Here is a 22,292-nt window from a genome sequence, read left to right as displayed (position 1 = left end):
CTTAAAGAAGTCCAGACGCTTTTCTTTCCAAGTTCCTCAGACTTTCCCAAACCTGTTTTCATCTAACGACTCTGCTTCTGTCTGAAAAACACTCAGAACGTGAACCAACCACAAACCTAAAGACCCCACTGCACCAACAATGCACACCAACAGCCTGAACAGCTCCTGCTGTAGATTCTACCAACAATGACCTGTTACCCCCCACCCAAGACTTTCAACACCTTCAGCAACCCCCGTGATTATAAAACATGTCCTGGACCTCATCACTACTTCACAGTGTCTGCACCCTCCATGGGTCCTCCCTCCCTACATGAGAGATGTAAATACTCTTTAAGAGACAGAACCCCCAAAAGGCAGCTGGACCAGACTCAAAGTCTCCATCGTAAACCACAAGTGGACAAAACTTCTGTTTTCTGTAAACAACAAATAAAAATAAAATCCAACATTCAATCCACAACACGATAAAAACATTCTTCTTCTCCCAAATCACCAAGAGCTGCACATTAACCACCACAATATATTTTTTTTCTCTGTGCTTTCAAATATGAACACTGTTTACTTTCATCTGTTTCATTAGTTTTTGTTAACATCTTCCTGTGCATCACTTTACAGCAGCCACAGTCATTAAAATGAGACTTTGTAGGAGTTCACTTCCTCTCATGTGTTCATCCACAGCAGCTGGACAATAAAGTTATTGTGACCCTGATACTGCAGCAGATCGCTCTGACTTCCTGTTATCACTTCAAATAGAAACGAGGCTGTAGAGGTTTGGTGCAGGCAGAAAAACAGCTGCAGGGACAATGAAAAGACTTTTCTGCTCCAACTTCTCCCAGCATGCTGAGCTAATGATTAGTTGGTGTTTTTCTCCAAACACTCTCTCACTCTTCTCTCAACGTGTTCACAATAAACTGTGAACAGACACCGAGGAGAGCAGCAGAAGACCTCATTCAGGAGCTAAACTCAACATGAACTGAACTCACAGTAAAGTTAGCTCGGTGCTTACCTTTAGATGAGCCCACAAACCGAGAGAAACTCCGCGATGAAGCTGCAACTCTTTCCAAACACAGGAAACAGATCAGGGAGCAGAGACCCACGTGGTTCACGCTGATCTCAGCTACGATCCAGGAGACAAGGGTGGGCAGATCGATGCAGATATCGATCAGGACGTTGGTAGTGGTTTATGATCGATGCTTTAGTTTGTTTCTCTCCTCTAAGTTCACTACTTTACTCCCGTTTCATGAAAAAGCAGCTCTCTCTGCTCGACTCCTCTCCTGCACGCACACTTTGCTCCGCCCCCTTCTTCCTGCTCTGTCGTGACTTGTTGGTTTCTGGTCACGTGACTTAGTTGCACAGCGTCGCTGGCTGTATCACGATTACACGCAGACAAAGTTAATCTAAAGACAAGAACTTTAATGAGCCAATATGGAACGCCAGGACTGCCAAAATGAATTAATTTAATACACCATTAAATAATATTTAAATGTGGCAATAATTAATTACATAAATATTTACGACACATGTAGTTAAGAACAACTAAGCTGTAGTGCCTCTTCACCTCACTGTGCAATACCTTTTGTGCAATACTTTTGTAAATAGTCAACGGTGCAATAGACTCAATACTTGAAATGTGCAATTCACTTGTATTTTTATTTTTATTCCTATTTATTCTATTTATCCCCTTTGTATATTTTATTTATATTGTCTCTGTATTTATATATATGTGTGTGTGTATAACTCTGTAACTTCTGTCGGTGTTGTGCTTTTTTGGAAATCGAATTTCCCAGAGGAACCCACCCGAGGGATTAATAAAGTTCTATCTTATCTTATCTTATCTCTTATCTAATTAATTAATAATTATTGACAGTTTTAATTAATTAATTATTTAATGATTTATTTATTTAATTCATTTTGGCACTTTAGTCCCCTTTATCTCGCTCCTTGAAATAATTTTATCTGTCAGCCTCACCCATCAAACCAAGTGGGCGGGGTTAACGCTGCCATGCAGCTTCTCTAACATTTGATTGGTTGCCGTGAAAAGTAAGTCAAGACAGGTCGATCCTAGATAATCGATTGCTTGTGTAGACTTGGGGCAGCCAGGTATCCCAGAATGCATTTCAAATCACAGGCAGCAATGGTGGTGGTGTAGTTTTAAAATACCCCGTTTTTCTGTCACCAACTACACTTTTAATAGTGTTTTAGCTGCGAATGTCGCAACGTAATCTTCACATGTCTGGTCAGGTTGTCAACATAGAACATGTTTGCAAAAGTGCTCATGTTCAATCACCGGCACACAGCTTGATGTTTGCATTATATCTAATCTTCCTCTCAAACATTTAAACAGCAGCGAGTCTGCAGCTGAGAGAACACAAACTCAAATTGTCGGAACAGGTTAGATCGTGTATTCATTTGGTGATTTATTAAATGTATAAATGTTATTCTAATCTGCTGCTGAGTCTCTTATGCTGATGAAAATGCAGAAAACACACATCACGGACACCTGTTCAACCAATCACTTTCATTCACACTTTGATCTGTGACAAACTGACGGTTCATCTTTGTTACAGTGTTGCGTTAGACTGCTATATTTTTTTGTTCTTTATGGTGTAGATTTTCACGTCTCTGGAATAGTTGGCAGTAATAAGGATGATTTTCTGTAAAATCATATTGATATGACCCGTGACATATTCGTAGATGGCCGTTAGATTAGTCAGCTGGGAAACTGTGTTAACTCATAGAGCTGAAGATATCGTGGATATGCTGACTTCACTCTGTGGTGTACAGGTCCGTTTACCCTCATGATTAATATTCACAATAAAAATATTAGCCGAACATCATGAAGTCTGTATGTGTTTCATAGTGTCGAACAACCTTTGTACAGTTAAAGCCAGCAGTTACTACATGACGGAAACACCAACGTTATTTCTTTTATGCGTTTATACACAGGTCACGCTGATTACTGAACAAAAACCCAAACATCAGATGTTAATCGAATTTATTTTCTCTCTCTCCTCCTTAAACATGTTTTTAATGTTAGTTATAATTCGTTAGATAGTTAGATATATATAACCAAGATGGCGCCGCGGATGGTCGCCCTGGTGCTTCAGTGCGTTACTTTTGTTTTGTTTTTGTGCATTTCTTCTGTGTCTGGGCACTCCTCTGGATATTCGTACACCAGAGAAGAGCTCCTTAACTACAGGACTACAACGCCTGTGGATTTACTTCCAATATTTGTCGCATCTGCGGCAGATTTACTGCTGACTCTGACCAGGAAAGCGAGACGCCGAAAGAGAGGGAAGCGAGCCGGCGCACTCGTGCGTTTGAGGAGACACGGACTGCGAACCGCTCTTCCTGGGATCTTCCTTTCTAATGTTCGCTCACTCGGGAATAAGATTGACGAACTGGCCCTGATGAGAAGCATGAACAGAGACTTTGCCTCATCCTGTGTCTTATGTTTTACGGAGTCGTGGCTCAGTGAGGACATCCCGGACTGCGCGCTCAAACTGGAGGGCTTCCATCTGCTGCGCGCGGACCGGCAGGCCGCTCTCTCCGGTAAGTCCAAAGGTGGAGGTCTCTGCTTCTACATCAATAGTGGCTGGTGCACAGATGTGACAGTGATTGCTCAGCACTGCTCTTCCTCTCTGGAATACCTTTTTATTCACTGCAAACCGTTTTATTCTCCGCGGGAGTTTGCTTCATTCATCCTGGCCGCTGTTTACATCCCGCCAGACGCAGATGCGCAGGCAGCTCAGTGCGCACTCGCGGAGCAGATACTGCACATGGAGCGGACATTCCCGGACTCTCTCATCATTGCTCTTGGGGACTTTAACAAAGCCAATCTGAGCCATGAGCTTCCCAAATACAAGCAGTATATTAAATGCCCGACCAGAGAGGAGAGGACATTGGACCACTGTTACAGCACGATCAGCGGGGCCTATCGCGCGGTGCCCCGCGCTTCACTCGGACTTTCTGACCACGTCATGATCCACCTAATCCCCGCGTACAGACAGAGGCTGAAGCTCTCCAAACCTGTCGTGAGGACTAAAAAACTGTGGAGCAACGAGGCTGTGGAGGAGCTTCGCACGTGTTTGGAGTCTACAGACTGGGACACAATGAAGGCTGCTTCTAACAGCTTGGACGAGTTTACGGACACTGTCACCTCCTATATCCACTTCTGTGAGGACAGCATTGTGCCATCACGCACCAGGGTGAGTTATAACAATGACAAACCCTGGTTTACTCCTAAACTCAAAAAGCTGTGGCTGGAAAAGAGAAAGGCGTTCAGAAGCGGAGACAGGGACTGCTACAGAGAGGCCAAGTACAGGTTCACTAAAGAAGTGGACATTGCTAAACATCAGCACTCTGAGAAGATGCAGCAGCAGATCTCAGAGAATGACTCGGCCTCTGTGTGGAAAGGTTTTAGGAATATCACAAACTACAAGCCTAAAACCCCCCACTCCACTGACGACTTCCTCTTGGCCAACACCCTCAACGACTTCTACTGTCGTTTTGACGAGCCATCAGGCAGCCTTCACACCTCCAACGGCCCCAACAATAGAGGCACTTTGGACACTCATTCCCCCACCTCTCCCCCCTCCATAGAGCCATCACCACCTTCAAACCGTTCACCTACAACACCCCCCTCCTCACCCCACACAAAAGAGGATTTCACACCACCTCCTCCCACCACAACTCTTCATATTCATGAAGCAGATGTGAGGAAGCAGTTTAAGAACCTGAATGCTCGGAAAGCTCCCGGCCCAGACGGCGTGTCTCCTGCCACCCTCAGACACTGTGCAAACGAGCTGGCCCCAGTGTTTTCTGGCATTTTCAACTCCTCACTGCAGGCATGTCATGTGCCTGCCTGCTTCAAGTCCTCCACCATAATCCCTGTCCCCAAGAAACCTAGGATCACTGGACTAAATGACTACAGACCCGTGGCTCTGACATCTGTGGTCATGAAGTCCTTTGAGCGCCTAGTTCTCTCCCATCTCAGGACCCTCACGGCCCCCTCCTGGACCCCCTGCAGTTTGCATATAGAGCCAACAGGTCTGTAGACGACGCCATCAACATGGCCCTACACTTCATCCTGCAGCATCTGGACTCCCCAGGAACCTACGCCAGGATCCTGTTTGTGGACTTCAGCTCTGCCTTCAACACCATCCTTCCAGACCATCTCCGAGACAAGCTTTCCCAGATGAATGTGCCTGATCCCATCTGCCGGTGGATCACTGACTTCCTGACGGACAGGAAGCAGCATGTGAGGCTGGGAAAGAATGTCTCGGACTCCCGGACCATCAGCACCGGCTCCCCTCAGGGCTGTGTTCTTTCTCCTCTGCTCTTCTCCCTGTACACCAACTGCTGCACCTCCACCCACCAGTCTGTCAAGCTAATCAAGTTTGCAGATGACACCACCGTTATTGGACTCATCTCGGACGGGGACGAGTCTGCCTACAGGAGGGAGGTTGAACGTCTGGTGTCCTGGTGCAGCCACAACAACCTGGTGCTGAATGCCCAGAAGACAGTGGAGATTATTGTGGACTTCAGGAAGCACACAGCCCCACTCCCCCCCATCATCCTGACTGACACCCCCATCACCTCTGTGGACTCATTCCGCTTCCTGGGTACCACCATCACCCAGGACCTGAAGTGGGAGCCCACCATCACCTCCGTCATCAAGAAAGCCCAGCAGAGGATGTACTTCCTGAGGCAGCTGAAGAAATTCAACCTGCCAACACGGACGATGATGCAGTTCTACACTGCAATCATTGAGTCAATCCTCACGTCCTCCATCACCGTGTGGTACGCTGGAGCCACTATCAGGGACAAACAGAGACTGCAGCGTGTTGTGCGCTCTGCTGAGAAGGTGATTGGCTGCAGACTCCCATCTTTGCAGGACCTGTACACCTCCAGGACATTGCGGCGTGCAGCTCGGATCTCAGCTGACCCTTCTCACCCTGGACACAGTCTGTTTGACCTGCTCCCCTCAGGCAGGAGGCTCCGGTCCATCCGCACCCGAACCTCTCGCCATAAGAACAGTTTCTTCCCCTCTGCTGTTGGACACATGAACAATAACCATATGACTGTCCCCGCCACTAACACATGACCCTACGCTGTGTTCACTGTATCATTCCATGTTTGGCACTGATCACCACCTGCACTCATGTATATATCTTTCGACGTAGCACTCTTAATTCTTATTCTCATGTATATATCTCATGTATATCTCATGCACATATCTTTCCACGTAGCACTTTTAATTCTTATCCCTACTTTTATTTTTTCCATGTCTATTTAAGTGTTATTTATGACACCATGTTTGCACTGAAGCACCGCAGCAATTTCCTAATGTTGTAAACCTGCTCAACATTTGGCAATAAACCCCATTCTGATTCTGATTCTGATTCTAATTCAGAATTGGCGACTGAAACACGTAGGACACATAAGAACATCAGGAAATAAAACCCCGATAAATATAACCTCAGTAAAAGAAGTCAGCGGGGGCTACTACAGCTGTGTCGGCTGTGCCTGCGCTTTGTCGGTGGTAATAAAAGCTCGAATGCTTGCGAGGCGAGCGGGTCTATCCCACGCTTTGCCGTGAGACTGGGCAGACATCTCCGAAATCATCGAAGCACTTTTGTAAAGAGGCTGTATCTTGACAAACCAACCAGACATATGAAGATTAAACCACTACATTGTCAGCTAAAAAAATATTACAATGGTATTTGGAGACACACAAACTGGGTTTTTCAAAGTGCAGTTCTGTTAGCTTCCACGTGCCGGTTGTTGTGTGCTAAAAACAATGGCCACCAGGCCAAAGCAATGGTTTTGACTCGATCAGCGTTAACCCCGCCCCCTGAGTTTAATGGGTGAGGCTGACAGATACATTTATTTCATGGTGAGACCTGAAGGAGTCAACTGTGCCAAAATGAATGAATTAAATACACCATTAAATAATTATTTAAATGTGTCAATAATTAATTAAATGTGTCAATAATTAATTAAATATGTCAATAATGCACTGAACTCACTATTTTATCCATCTAACAGAGCCTCCAAATGTTCTCACTGTAATTTCCCCCTCATGAATGAATTTATGTTTGCACTAATCTGAATGTTCCGGGCAAAATCAAAGGCATTTTACTTGCAGTACTCAAGCTGACTTACCTTTGTTATAATGATGGAGAATTGACAACGTGGAGGCTTTAAAATAGCCAAGTCTTGTACCCAGTCCTTGGCGGATGTGAGCCTCCAGACATATACGGTGGCGCTGAGAGGCCAAATGGACTGCAACTTCAGAAAACACTTGCAAAAAGAAAAACGCCTGCAAAAAGAAAAACACCTGCAAAAAGAAAAACGCCTGCAAAAAGAAAAATGCTGCAAAAAGAAAAATGCTGCAAAAGCACACAAAACACAACGGAATGTTGCTAGAGGTTCGTTGTTGTGTGGCCCAACAGTAAGATGACTGTGGAGAACTCCATCGCAACGACCGAGACTGTCCGAGCCGGGGTTCGAACCAGCAACCTTCCGATTACAAGGTAAACTCCCAACTCTTGAGCAGCGATCGCCCCCATTTATTTATATTAGATTTAGTTATAAGTATACTTGTATACATAGCACATTTATACATGATTCTATTTCATTTACAGAACTAAAATTAGTTTGTTGTGTACAGAGAATCTTTGAGCTTGACTCAATGGTTAGACCTCATGAATACATCCCTGTGGATTCAGTCTAGCAAAAGCAGAAGAAGAGGTTTCAACATGTCTTCTCAATTTTGAGTGGTAGTGTGTTAATGATGAAGAAAGTGTGTTAGTAGCCTGTGTGCACCATTCTGGGTACAAGTGCACCACATTTCTAAATGTGTTTTGTGTTTGAGAATGTGTTTAGAGTTTTGGTAAATTGGAGATTCAGATTTGCAAATGGTGTCTTAGCCAGATGAATAGTGTTTAAGATTTTGGCAACTGTGGGATTGATTTGATGAAAGAGTTTTCTTAGTTGACAGTTTAGTTTTTGCAATGGGAGTTAGTGTTTTAGCAATTCAGAAAAACTGTAATGTCTTTGAACGTGTTATTCATACAGCAATTATTTGCAGACTCGACTACTGCAGCTCACTGTAGTTTGGTTCGAACCATTGCTCTCTTTATCATCTTCAGTTGGTCCAAAATGCAGCTGCTCATCTGCTAACTGGCACAAAATGGAAAAAGCATATTAGGCCAGTTTTGGCCCCTCTTGCTTCCTTTTACTTACAGGATCCAATTTAAAATTTTACTTTTTTTTTAATCCCTTAAATGCCAAGCCCATTCTTACCTGTCTGAACTCCTATTTCTTTATGCTCCAGAAAGAACCGTGAGGTCCAGGTCAAAACTAACTAACTAACTAACTAACCAATGCAGCAGGCCAGACCACACCTCTGCCACACACCCCCCGCCGCCCAACTGAGGCTACAACTACAACTATGGGGTTGCGATTCTTCTATTACTCCCATTTTCAGCATTTTGGAAAATTCTCTCTGAACAATTGCCTTTTATGTTCAGGCATCACATAGGGCTGTGAATGCACCATCACGCCAGACTGCATGGTGCTCGATGATGAGTCATACAGTTAGGCAGGGGGGAGAACACATCTGCAAAACACTGTTGCAATTCGTCCTCTGGTCCTGTGTGAGATGGTTATCAAAAAGGAGGAAGGCGGGAATGGTAGAACTTGGCACCTCCGGCCCCAACTCATCTGTTCCCTTAACCAGGCTCACTAGAACCTCTCGCCAAGCTTTAAAGAGGTTGAGGTCATGTATCTGTGTGGATCCTCCCTTGTCCGACTGCATTACCTCAGTCAACATCCCCTACATGGAAAGCTTTCATGGGGATATAAGTCAGGTAAAAGAAGAGCCATCTTAATGACACTAAAAACTCTTAAACTCAATTTACCCTCCTGTAATCTAACTTCAGTTATTAATAAGCACACAGTTTGTTTACAGTTTGGAAGGGTAAACTCATCCTTTCAGTATCTTAAACACACCCTCTGCAAACTACCTATCCACAGCAAAGTTCTGGGATGAAAATTACGAATTTATTTTCATTGAAGATAATTTTTTACTGAGTTGCAGGAACCCTGTTCAGTGTGAGTGGAGAACAACCAAGTGTCCCCTGATGGCACTCCACGTGTGCCATTAAAAACAGTTAATCTGAACCTGAAATCATGGCTCAAAATACTTGTTGTGAGACAATTTCTTTATTTTATTTTTTTACACCAAACTATTTAATAAGTGTTTAATAAAACAAACGTTAGAGTTAATCAAATATAACCAAATCTTTAGTAGTATCAGGATTTCACAACACAAACGACAAACAGAAAACAGCTACAGAACATGTGGATCAACAGGACAGGAAATAAACTAAAGTAAAACTAAATACATGAAAAAACACATTCATTTTGAAATGGAATATCAAAGGTAGCCAAAGAAAAACAAGAATTAGATGTAGATATCTATACTTCTATCTTCCTGAATGTACCATTCAGGATTATTCACTGTAAATCCAGAAATCAGAGCTACCTCATCAGATCCAAGTGTGACATCAGCTGACACTCTTTACAGGAGACTCCACCTGAACTCTGTGGAGCCTGATCTCAAGGTTTTTAAAGTCTGATCCTGAAACCAGAAGAGGATCTTTCTGTCTCTTCAGATTCATTGTGATCCAGTGACTTCAGGTCCGCTTGATGTTGATGTTTGCACAGAGCAAATAATGAAGTGAATGTTTTGGCACATTGGTAACTGTAAAACTGTGGGGACAGTGTGGGATTGTTTGTGTTTGGAGTATGAACTGAGACTCTTGAAGGTCTTGTCACACTGGTCACAGCTGATGTTCTCTTCCATGTGTCTACGTTCATGAAGGTTACGATTACTTGATTGTGAGAAGCTTCTGTCACAGTGTCTGCACTTGTATGGTTTCTCTCCTGTGTGCACGCGTTTATGCTGTTTGAGGTGACCTGCAGTGGTGAAGGATGACCCGCACTGATCACAGACGTGCTTTTTAACCCCACTGTGAATAAGCTCATGTATTTTTAATGTACTTGGTGTGGGGAAGCCTCTACCACATTCTTTGCAGTAGTTCATTTTGTTTCCAGTGTGTCTACGTTGATGTAATGTTAGGCACCACTGCTGACTGAAAGTTTTTCCACAAAGGTCACAGTGAAACGCTTTCCCATCACCACAGTGACGACAGGGTTGAGAACTGGATCCATCTGTGTCGCTCTGCTTCTAAACAAAGACACAAAGACAGTGGAAGTCAGGGAATTCCTTCAACATTTTTATCCTGAATCTCACTTGAAATAAAGATCAGCTCTGCCAACATCCAATTACATATTGTAACACTCAGCGTACTGGGCGAAAATGACTCTTCATTTGTAGGTAAACGACTTCATGTGAAGATTGTTGGTTAAATCGATGGATGCTCTACTCTGCATGTCACAAGATACTAACCCCAAGCTTTCCCAAGTGTGAATGTTAGATAGACAGCAAGGGGAGAAGCTTTTAAAACTTTACGTTTTTCCAACATCAGGAAAGATTCTGATTTGTCTCAAACTTGATTGAATATTCTGTACATGACGTTTTCATGTCTCATTTAGCTTTGAAATTACTTAATTCACATAATACTTCAAAATAACTGCAACTGTAAAAATATAAATACATACCTCACAGTAACTGCACTTGTAGAGTTTCTTTCTGGTGTGGATCTGTTGGTGTGATTTCAGGGAATGTGGATCTTTAAAAGCCTTATCACAGAGGTCACATTTATAAGGTCTCTCCTCAGTGTGGGTAAACATGTGGCGTTCTAAGTCTTTATATCTCACAAACACTTTGCCACACTGATCACAGCAGTAAACATCATTTTTGGTGTGAATGCGTACGTGATTATTTCGGCTGAGTAGCCAGCGGAAGGTTTTTCCACAAATGTCGCAGCTGTACGGCTTAATTCCAGTGTGGACAACTTGATGAAGTTGTAAGTTTTCACTGCAAGAAAAAGTTTTGCCACACTGATCACAGCTGTATGGTTTAAAGCCACTGTGGATGCGTTGGTGTCTATATAAGTGTCCAACCGTCTTAAAAGACTTTCCACACAGCTCACAGCTGTGTGCTTTAATTCCACTGTGGCTGAGCTGATGTGATTTTAAGCCTTGAGGTTGGGTAAAAGACTTTCCACACAGCTCACAGCTGTATGCTTTAATTCCACTGTGGAGGAGTTTGTGTGTTTTTAAACTTCCAGCCTGAGTAAAAGACTTTCCACACAGCTCACAGCTGTATGCTTTAATTCCACTGTGGATGAGTTTGTGTGCTTTTAAGTGTCCAGCCCCACTAAAATTCTTCCCACAGTCATCACAGCTGTATGTTTTCTCTCCCTTTCTTCTGTGAGGTTTGTCGGCCTCCTGAGAGCGCTGACTTCTCGCTCCATGTTGGTCCTGCAGTGACAGAGATACAAACAGAGGCAGTGAGTGAAATGCAGTCGTGGAACAAACTGAAACTCCATTAGTGGAATCAAAGATGTCAACAAACAAGTTCTAGGTGTGTTGCCACCACATTTTGTTGGTAGTTTCACATTACAATGACGTGCTACAATGAGAATTGGAATGAAAATAACATAACTGAAGAAATATTGATCGCTGGAGAAAATCTTTCATTTCATGAAAAATGGGGAGTCCAACTGATGATGTTGTTGTTTCAATGTGTGCTGAAAATATGATCGTTGTGTTTTCTTATAACTTTGTGGTTTTTGTTTGTGAATGTGGATTCTTTATGTATGGAGGAGCCCCGTCGGGCTATATGATAACCCAGCGGGCGGGGCTGAGATAGATTTTGGTCGCCCGACCGGAGATACCGCTAGCTCCGGGACGTCGGGCTAGCGATTTTGCAAGCCCTGTGCAGTGTTAGTCAGTAAGTGACTGGCTGCTCCCGTATGGGATTAGAACAATGCCACATTATCCCATAGTCCAGCCAATAATGCGATTCACATTCATATATAGCCTGTCTATAGCCTGCCTGCACATAAGGACACTATCACAGCGTCCTTATGTGCCGACACCAGTGTTTTAGCTGGCAAAGCAGCTGATGTGCAGTGAAGTCAAGTAAATGACAACATGTACAACCATTGGAGACGTGAGCAGGACAGACGGAACAGTTGATTGAAAAAGTGTGGACTTTATACCAGTTTTTAAATTGTGTTGATCGGCCACGTAAAACCAGAGTTATGATAAAAATATCTGCAATGTTTGGTTTTCTTCCTGAATACTGTCGTTGTTTACTGCGGGGGGGAAAAAAATGGTCATAACGGCGTTTTATAAGGAAAACGCTCTCCGCCTGTGAGCAAAGACAAAACCAAAAACACCCCCACCCTTTCCTATTGCTCGGAAAATGTACCATGTCGACCAATCAAAAAATGATGGCAACATGGCATTTAGTGGTTTAGGAAGTTTTAGGAGTGACGGCGGTGGGTTGAGATGTGAGAGATAATCTTGTGTAGTTAGTGTGTAATTAGTTTGTAGTGTAGCCAATAGTTTTGTTGTGTGTGTCAGAACAATGAGGCGACTGCTGAATGTTACAGGTGTTACAGCAGTGATACATCTGCTGCTGTCAGGCCTGCAGGTATCAGGCTGGTGTTCTCCTTCATCTCATAGTGGACAGAAATATTTTTGGAGCGGCACAAATAATTTGTGTGGCATCAGATTTGATGCAGAACAGCTGATTGTTCTGTAAATAGTTTGAAATTTTTATTTAAAATCACCTTGGCTGCATTTTTATGTAAATAGCTGCAAAAAGCTTTGTTGTTTGCAAAACGCAGTTACTTTTTTGTAACTGCATAATTAATTGCCCAACATTGGTCATTATATACTGTATTTTGCAGAGAGAGAGTTACAGGACTCTCTTATTTTTACTTTCAATAGTGTTAACATGCTACACAGGTCATGAACAAGATTTTTTTTAAATTTTCATTGTAAGTGGGCTAAAGCAGTTAATTAAAAGTAGTCTAACATAAATGTAAATGCTGTAATTTTATTATTTTAATAAACCATGTAACTTCAATGGACTAGCGCGACCACAGTGCACACGTCTGCTGTTGCTCACAGTGGTCCAAGTGTCCGCTCAGGGAGTTTGTGTGTTCGCTCAGACACATGAAAAATTAGAGGGAACATTGGTTATAAAGTATTTTGTCTCGTGTTAATTATATCGTCAGTTATATCGTTATCGCACATTTTCAAATGTATATCGTGATAAATATTTTTGGCCATATCGCCCCATTATAGAGGTAAGCAGCACCAAGTTCCTGGGTGTGCAAATCTCAGATCTCTCCTGGTCAAAAAACACTGCGTCACATGTCAGCAAAGCTTAATAACGACTCTACAGCCTCTGCAAAAGTGAGGAGAGCAAGAGCCTCAACCCCAATTATGAGCACCTTCTACAGAGGCACCGCCGAGAGTATCCTCACCAGCTGCATCACTGTGTGGTATGGCTCCTGCACCATGATTGTGTTGGACACTGCTGTTTAAATAATTGTACAGTCTGTCCCGTTTGTAGCAACTGAAAATAAAATAAATTCATAATTATAATAAAGGTCAATCAAATGGACCAATATGGCAAGGCCATGATGATCCACTTGGTAAAATAAATCCGCTTGGCATCTTTCTTGGCCTTAAGACAACAATTCTGATGGCTAAAGATCCAAACGGGACAAAAATAAATAAATAAATAAATGAATAAATAAATAAATAATTGTACAGTATTTTATTGTACATAACGCTCCTATTTTATTTTTTATCTTTATATTATTTTAGTGTACACTTAGGGCCTGTATGTATGGTCTTTGACAATAAAGCTGACTTTAACTTGAAAAAACAACCAGCTGTGCACTAGGGCTGGGCCATATTATACCGTTCAAGGTAATACCGGTAAAATGTTGGGCAACGATAAGAAAATAAAATATCGCGACAGAATATGGGTAAAGCGCGCATGCGCAGTGCCTTTGTTTTCATACGCACATAGCCGAAAAACCACGGCGGCAACGGAGAATGAGAGGGGAGAAAGCGGATTGTTGAGTGAAACGGATGAACCAGAATTGGTTTTTAAAAATGGTGCAACTTCACTGGTTTGGTGTTTGTCCGTCAGATATACAACAAAGCACATTTATTGTAGAACATACAAGCGGGCCGTCGTCATTGCCGTATTTGTCGGACTAAGGTGCTCGTAAATCTGGGAGTAATCTGGGTCCTAAACTCTGTCCTGTAAGATCCCAAAGTCAAACGAACACTGCAGCATCACTGAGAGTTAAAAACTGTCCAAATTCTTTCATCTTTAATAAAACGATCAGCATTGCTGCTTTACCAGGTGTAACTATGATGTTTAACTTCCAGGCATCCATGAAAACAAAATTTATTACATTTAACGGAGTTAGAAGTTAACAGGAAGTTACCGGAAGTTAGTTCGCTAGTTTCGCTAGTTACCCAAGCATGATATTGCATGTTCTGACTGAGAGATTTCTGAAAAAATTCAAACGTACAGCTCTGCTATCACTTCCAACATAAATGAAGACAGGAAACTAAACAGCAGCGACGTTTGTAGGGTTACTGAAGTTGGGCTAGTTGATATATAATGATGTGCTACGTGATCGCTAGCGACACAGCTATGTTAGCATAACATAAACAGTGAAGCTGGAGGACGAACACTAACACTTTTCCACTCGATAAAAGTTAACGTGAAGTTTCCTGATGGTTAGAGACAAATGCAATCGCATGGCAGGATGCTATAAACGGACCAAACTTCAGTCAGGAGAACAACTGAGATAATCCATCCACAATACCAGGTTAGTCATTAATATACTGCAACAACATGGGAATAGAGCAGCTGTGATAGAATACAGCATTAATGAATCAATGGTACAGAAGTGGAGGAAGCACGAAGAATGAGTTTAATAAAGTTTAATTTATCTGACTGCTTTGTTTCGCTTAATGTGCCTTATAATCCCGTGCACCTTATGGTCCGAAAAATACAAATTTGACTTTTTTTATTTGCCACACTGCAGTTTAATGTAGCAAAGCACCTCTTTTTAACTTCAGTGGATATTATACATGGTTATGCTCAGGATATGTCAGCACATTTCTACTGGAAATGCACTTTGGTTAAGCTTTCAGCAAGAAATTTGCATTTGCACTGTTAAATATTTATATAGCTTTAATGCACATAAAAAAAACAGCCGCTTGTTTAAGTGAAAATAAATGGATGGGGGTTTTTTTGCGCTAATAAAGTTGTGGAGTTGTATTTTGTCTCGCAAAAATTATATCGTCAGTTATATCGTTATCTCAAATTTTCAAATACATAGTGTGACATATTTTTTTGGCCATATCGCCCTGCTCTACTGTGCACACAGTTTCAATAACAGTAACTGAGATACTTTTCTCACCTCCTGTGTTGAAGTCATTGTTTCCTCTGTAGTGGCTGAGCTGAATCCAAATGGCTGAAACTGTTCCTCTGCTGCTCCACCAGACTCTTCTCCTCCTGTTACTCAGCTGGGACACAAAAGTATAGATATGTATTTTATCCCTGACAAGAAGAAGCAGAGCAAATAAACATTACTACACTCAGTGACAACAATACCTATGAAGCTTCAAGGTGAAACCCCAGAAGCAAAAAGAAAGTCATCAGCTGCCTACAAGAAGTTGAAAGGGAAAAAGCCACTGAGCTCCCTGCATACCACCACCTTTACCCGGTGGATGCTGCACCCTGTATATATGAACTTCCATAGATACACAAAGAAGGAGTCCCACTCAGGCTCATTGGTAGCAGCATAAACTCAGCCACCTACAACATTGTCCAGCACATTACTACCATCCTAGTACCCTTTGTGGGGAACACACCCCACACCCACATAAAAAGCTCCACTGACTTTAACAACAAGGTCCACAAACTTACACTTGATTCAGATCAAACCACAGTGAGGCAGTGGACACTGTTGAAAAACAGTGTCCACAAAGCTGCACCGCTTGATGGATTGTCAGAGCATTAAGGCTACCACAGTCAGGATCCTCGCGGAGTGATACGTATTGTGCTTCAACATAATAATACTCTGTTGTGTGTGTAAGGCCCCCAAAATGGCATCTTTTAAGAGACTCTGCTTATGACTCTCATACATTCTTTTATAGTTCTATATTGTGTATTTTGTTGTACAGTTATTTTATTTTCAACTTTAATTTATATATTTTATCTTATTCTCCCAGTTAAATTTACCCTTCATTCTAATTTGTGTTGTACAGTTATTTCATTTTTAACCTTAATTTATATTTTATTCCTTCCTAGTTAAATTTACCCTTTTTAATTTTTCATATTGATTTCCTATCTTATTCATAGCCTTTTCCTTTTTTTGTTTTCTTTAGGTCACGAGCAGTTGTCCAAGCATTTCACTACATATCGTACTGTGTATGACTGTGTACGTGACAAATAAAATTTGAATTTGAATTTGAATTTATGAAGCAAACTCTATCAGTCACCCAGGAGAACATGGAAATAGAGCAGCTGCAAGAGAATTGAACATTAATGAATCAATGGTATGGAAGTGGAGGAAGCAAGAAGAATAAGTTGAAAAAAGCTTCACTTATCAACCAGAATTCATACATAAGGCACACTTTTGAGAAAATTAAAGGATTTTAAGTCTGCCTTATAGTCCAAAAAATACACCATTGAAGAAGTTCTTGTGCTTAAAGTGCTTCACTGAGCTGAAATTTAAACATCTCAAGATATATAAAATAAAAAGGAAGAATAAATTAAAAATGCCATAAAGGCTTGGAATTGATCATCTCAATATCCATACCTTGGGCATGGACATCTTAGAGGTTCCGCCCTTGACTATCTCTGATTGGTTTAGATCACAATATATGGGCAGTACGTTGTCTGTCATTGACCACAGGCGACCTTTTTACTTGGACGACCTAGGATTAGTCACACCATTGAGAAATTAGATCGAATATCCAACCAATTAGTTTCTAGAGCCCTGACTAGCAATAAGATGCATATTTTGGTATCGATTCGATAACAAGTAGATATGGGCCAGTATCGCTGATACCGATACTTTCAATAAATAAGGTGGATGTGTCAATGAATTGAAAATAATTTTCATGACCTTAAGTGCTTTTTGTGATGTTTCCTTCTTTATTATTAAATAGTTAAAACCCAAGACATAATTAGTCTTTAATTTAACAAAAATTAAATGGTTCGGTTGGGTGTTTTGGGCCTCTAAAACTAATGTTTCAAGGTATGTGGGGTGTGCATGTGCTAGGCCAAATCACCATTTTTTCTATCATAATCTAATAGAGATTTAAATTTTTCATATGAAAACAGTCACACAGCGATAAAAAGAAACAAATAATGACAAGAAGTTGTTGTATTATTAACTGCAATAGCCGGTCGCATGACAGCCACAGGAAGCCGACGGGTAAAGTGATCGGTTTTTATCGGATTACGTCGTGGAAGAGAAATTGTTCAAGCCATGTTTCCGAAGTAACAAAGAGGCGACGGATGGCCTGGATTGCAGCCACTCGAAGACCAAATATAACTTTTCAGAACACTCAAGCTCACGTGTTAGTCTGCTCCAAGAATTTCCACAAAGGTCAGTCTTCTGTTGTAGTTAGAGCTGGGCGATAGAACGATAACGATATGTATCGCGATATAACTTTTACTCGATAGAGAAATTAAGCTATCGCGATAGACCTTGCCGCTCTTGTCCTCTTAAAAAAAAAAAAAAAAAAAAAAAAGGTCAGCCAATCCAAATTAAGTAGCGCAGAGCCGAACCAATCACAGCCGCAGCGTCACGTCGCGTGACTTGTTACGTACAGCACAAGTGCCAAGCCGCACATGTGTTTGTTTGGGAAGCAGCCAGCGGGTAATGGAGCCAGCGCGTAATGGAGGAAATGAGTGTGCCGACTAGAAAAATCAACCGAGCGTGACCGAAGAGAAAACAGATGATGGTTCCAATGCCGGAGAGATTGTCGAACGGAAGAGCCATAGAAGCTCCGTAGTGTGAAGGTATTTCGGCTATTTCAAGTCTGACAAAAAACAGAGTAGCGCGCACTGTAAATTGTGCCGAAAGCAAGTCTGGAAATACAATAAACTGGTGCATGCGTCACACTGCGCCACGTTATTGTTTCGGTGAAATGAATTTCTACAATACTGTTAATTCTACTCTCTGCAGTGTTTAAATGCTTACATATACACACAGTTACTGTCCGTCCACACATACGACTCGGTTCTGCTTCTATGCCCCAGCTTTGTTTACTTTTTCCCACCGAGGCTTCTAGACTTCTGATTGGCCAACATTTCTGCACGGTTAGGAATCTAGCGCCACCTGCTGCTTTGGCATGTTCATAGCAGCGTTTTCCTTCATTTCTGCCTTTATGTGTGGACGGGATTATTTTTTAAAACGAAAACGGAAAATCTCCGTTTTCAAAAATACCCGTGTACGTGTGTACGTAGCCTCAGTCTCTGACTGGAAGCGCTAATTCGTCATTCGGCTTTTGTCAGACTAAAGTAACTGTTAAAACTGTTTGAAAAGCTCAGCTATACAACAAGGAGAGATTGAGAATTTCCTTTTAGTTCTCAGTTTATTTGATATTGACAAAAGTTAGTCAGTTTTGTCTGTTCTTCTGTAAAACAAACTAAGATTTATTTTTAGAATTAATATTTTGTTTCTAAGTGGAATTGACAATTTAGTCTGTTTCGTTTGTTCTATTTTGAAACTTAAACGCTTTAGTGGCTGCCTTTTGTGTAGTTTGCAATATTTGCCTTTATTTATCTGAAAAAGTCTCATGTTCCTTAAGTACATCTACCCTGTTGAACTTATTATGGGAAATAAATATTTAAATAAAAACAAGCTGCTGATTATTTCACATTTTACTTGTGAGCAACGGCACATTTAAATCTTACAAATATAGTTATTTGGCTTATATCGTGATAGATATCGTTATCGCCTGAAATGAAAAAAACATATCGTGATATGAAAAAATCTCATATCGCCCAGCTCTAGTTGTAGTTATTACGTAATTTATCATAACATAATCGTTGATGTAGGTTACGTCTAGGTTAAGTCTTATATTTATTTGGAATTGAATTCGTTGCGCTATGCTGCTTTGTTCACTATAGCTTTGCGGGCTAATGTTTGTTGTATTTTGTAGGAAAACCAGCCTACAAAATGCTGGAATGTGATCCAGACTGGCGCCCTCTATCAACCTGGTCATACAGGTTAAAGCTGCTACCACAGCCAGATTTGATCGGTTAAGAGAGAGAGCGATATCAAAACAGCCACGAAAAGTCCTGCATATATGTGCCCAAGTGTTGTATTGAAGCAATCAAGTGATGAATAACTGTTTTCCAGTAAGTTGTTTTGATATGTTTTTTTTTGTTGCATTGTTGATTTGTTCTTCACCGAAGCAGCTAATAAAGCACAATGGATTTTTACAATTTTGCATCTTTCTTATACGATTCTATAATAGAATGAAACAATAATGCCAGTTACATATAAAGACAATAAATTGACCGAATTACGAAACACCTATTTTATTTTTATTGGATCTGAAAAAGTTGTGTAACACTACAACCTGAAACAAAAATTAGATTGCGTTGGCCTGTACAGGAGATAAAGAAAACATTTTAACAACAGCTGTGAAATGGAATAGTCCAAATCACCAAAGTAAACTGGACCTGGGCTTGTTGCAGGGATCTGAAGTTACTAAACATTTTGTGAGTGTATGAACTCACACTTAGGACCATATAATAGTAAATATGTGCGTGATAAAAGTCGGGCAGCAGGCTAACGCCCTTACTCCACTCTGTATGCTTGTATGGGTCTGACCCTTTCACTCCTTTGATTTTTCCTCATACTTGATTTTTTGCCTTTTTGGAAACTATCTTCGTACGGACTTTGTACATAACTGTTTTTGGGGCAAATAAAATGCAAGTAGGGATTAAAACCGCGGAATTAATGATTTGTTGATGTTTTAATTTTGTTGCCACTCGTACCCACAATGCAATGCGCGGAAGTAACGTGGTACAGCTAGCTTAGCATGTATGCTGCAGTTGCAGGAACACTTTAAAAACAAAGAACAACAAGGTGGTTACAGATATGATTAACCTAACCTAACAAATTAAAAATAAAGCAAAGCAGCCTTTAAACAACCCTATCTCGTTGGGCGTAAAGAATTTACGCAGTGCAGCTAAAGGTTCCAACTTTCTGCCAGCAAACGCTCAACTTCTCCCAGCATGCTGAGCTAATGATTAGTTGGTGTTTTTCTCCAAACACTCTCTCACTCTTCTCTCAACGTGTTCACAATAAACAGTGAACAGACACCGAGGAGAGCAGCAGAAGACCTCATTCAGGAGCTAAACTCAACATGAACTGAACTCACAGTAAAGTTAGCTCGGTGCTTACCTTTAGATGAGCCCACAAACCGAGAGAAACTCCGCGATGAAGCTGCAACTCTTTCCAAACACAGGAAACAGATCAGGGAGCAGAGACCCACGTGGTTCACGCTGATCTCAGCTACGATCCAGGAGACAAGGGTGGGCAGATCGATGCAGATATCGATCAGGACGTTGGTAGTGGTTTATGATCGATGCTTTAGTTTGTTTCTCTCCTCTAAGTTCACTGCTTTACTCCCGTTTCGTGAAAAAGCAGCTCTCTCTGCTCGACTCCTCTCCCGCACACACACTTTGCTCCGCCCCCTTCTTCCTGCTTTGACGTTGTTTGTTGCTGTGCGGTCACGTGACACAGCTGTACACATGTAACTACGTGAGGTGCTATTCAAAAGTACTTCCTATCTCCTTTTCCTAACCCCTCTTCCTTGGCCTCGATGAAAACGTCATTGTGGAAAGGAGAATTGCTAATGACTCAGAGGGAAGAGCGGTGCTGAGAATATGAACAGCTTTACACTCATCTCTCTTTAACGATGTGACGCCGCATGTCCGCCTGGTGAAACTACAATGTGCAGAAGATGGACTACAAAACAAACATCTTACTTCTTCACAATGTGTTCTAACCCTGTCGTTTTATGGAGCTCATATAAACAATAACAACCTGTTAAATCCCTTAATTCAAACTAATGAATATCAATTCATTAGTTTGAATTTTAAAGAAGAAGGAACATTTAGGGTCAGATTTACAAACATCTGCAGCAGCTCAAACACTTCTAATGATGTTAAAAAGCTGCTGGATTTACTGAAGAGGCTCAGTGTCAGTTTGTGACTCAAAGTTATGACGTATTTTCAACATATACTCGAGACTGAATTGGGCTGGCTATAAACTGGGACCTGTGAAGACTTGTTGGGCTGCTCTAGGGAGGATAGATGGGTTGAGCGGGACAATAGGTGGAGTTTTTGTGAGACAAGCAGTTTGAATTTAGGTGGGTGTTTTGGCATAATCTGATGTGGAGCTAGCTAAGGTGCTCCGAGACGGGAGTTTGTGTATAAAATTTAAAAATGCAGAACAAAAGAATAAAACACTTAAATTGCAAATGGTTTGTTAAAAGGAAGTCATGGAAAGGAAAATAGTGGGTGAGTAGAAAGGAGGAGGAGGGATTTCAGTTATTCTCCATTGAGGAAAATGATCAAAGGAGGAGAGATCACTGGAATAAAAAAGACTAAAAGCTGTTAGAAATGGAGAAAATGTGGATAGTCTGTCAGTACTGCTTGAGATTCAAGGTAATACTTTGCTAGATAAAGTCATGGTGGGATACGTGAGTTTTAGTGTCTGTGTTTATGTGCCTCCTCCACTCAGGCGCTATAAATGTCAGATGTTTGGTCACATAGGTAGTGCAAGTATTGGGGAAGTGATGAACTGAAGCTTTCCATCCAACTGGTCGACTCTACTGCGCCATCAAGTGGACGATTCAAGTGAAACAGGCTCTTTAATCATAATAATGTGATTTGTAAACCTCTAAACTGAATAAATAAATAGTTTTCATGGTTATTTATCCCAAATATTGTCTCCATATGTCTAATACAAAAGAGAAAGTGGAAACTATCAGCACCGAGTTTTAGTGTGATTGTGTAACTGTGCCATCATGCTTATGTACATCTGGATAATGACACAAACTAGCGTGTGGCGCTTCACGTTTTAGTAAACTAAAAGACAGAAATCAGATTATAGGATCTGTGGTGTTGTTTATTTATATTATGGTGCTTATCATTTGTTATATTTATTACTGTGTGCATACTTTATTATGAGATTTAAAAAAATCTCTTCCTTGCTGGTTCCATCAAAGAAGAA

At 41.4% G+C, this 22,292-nt stretch overlaps 2 protein-coding genes across 3 annotated transcripts in view; both read right to left on the bottom strand.

Moving 5' to 3' along the window:
• Positions 1-22,292, bottom strand: part of LOC309714148 (uncharacterized protein) — a 104,588-nt gene that overhangs the window by 15,754 nt on the left and 66,542 nt on the right. The window lies entirely within an intron of this gene.
• On the bottom strand, positions 9,225-20,850 carry LOC309714151 (uncharacterized protein). 2 transcript variants are annotated; one of them, XM_082546377.1, is made up of 4 exons: positions 20,457-20,850; positions 15,444-15,583; positions 10,690-11,454; positions 9,225-10,255 (listed from the first exon to the last, which is right to left on the bottom strand). In XM_082546377.1, the coding sequence occupies exons 2-4, from the start codon at positions 15,459-15,461 to the stop codon at positions 9,683-9,685; spliced, it is 1,356 nt and encodes a 451-aa protein (XP_082402503.1). In that variant the 5' UTR covers positions 15,462-15,583; positions 20,457-20,850; the 3' UTR covers positions 9,225-9,682. The 2 variants fall into 2 exon arrangements, with proteins under 2 accessions (XP_082402503.1, XP_082402502.1); XM_082546376.1 differs by having other exon boundaries at positions 15,444-15,549.

The sequence above is a fragment of the Aulonocara stuartgranti genome (genome assembly GCF_965226115.1).
Source record: "Aulonocara stuartgranti genome assembly, chromosome: 9".
NCBI classification, from domain to species: domain Eukaryota; kingdom Metazoa; phylum Chordata; class Actinopteri; order Cichliformes; family Cichlidae; genus Aulonocara; species Aulonocara stuartgranti.
Note: the sequence above shows the minus strand (reverse complement) of the source record. Positions and strands in the feature narration are given on the sequence as shown.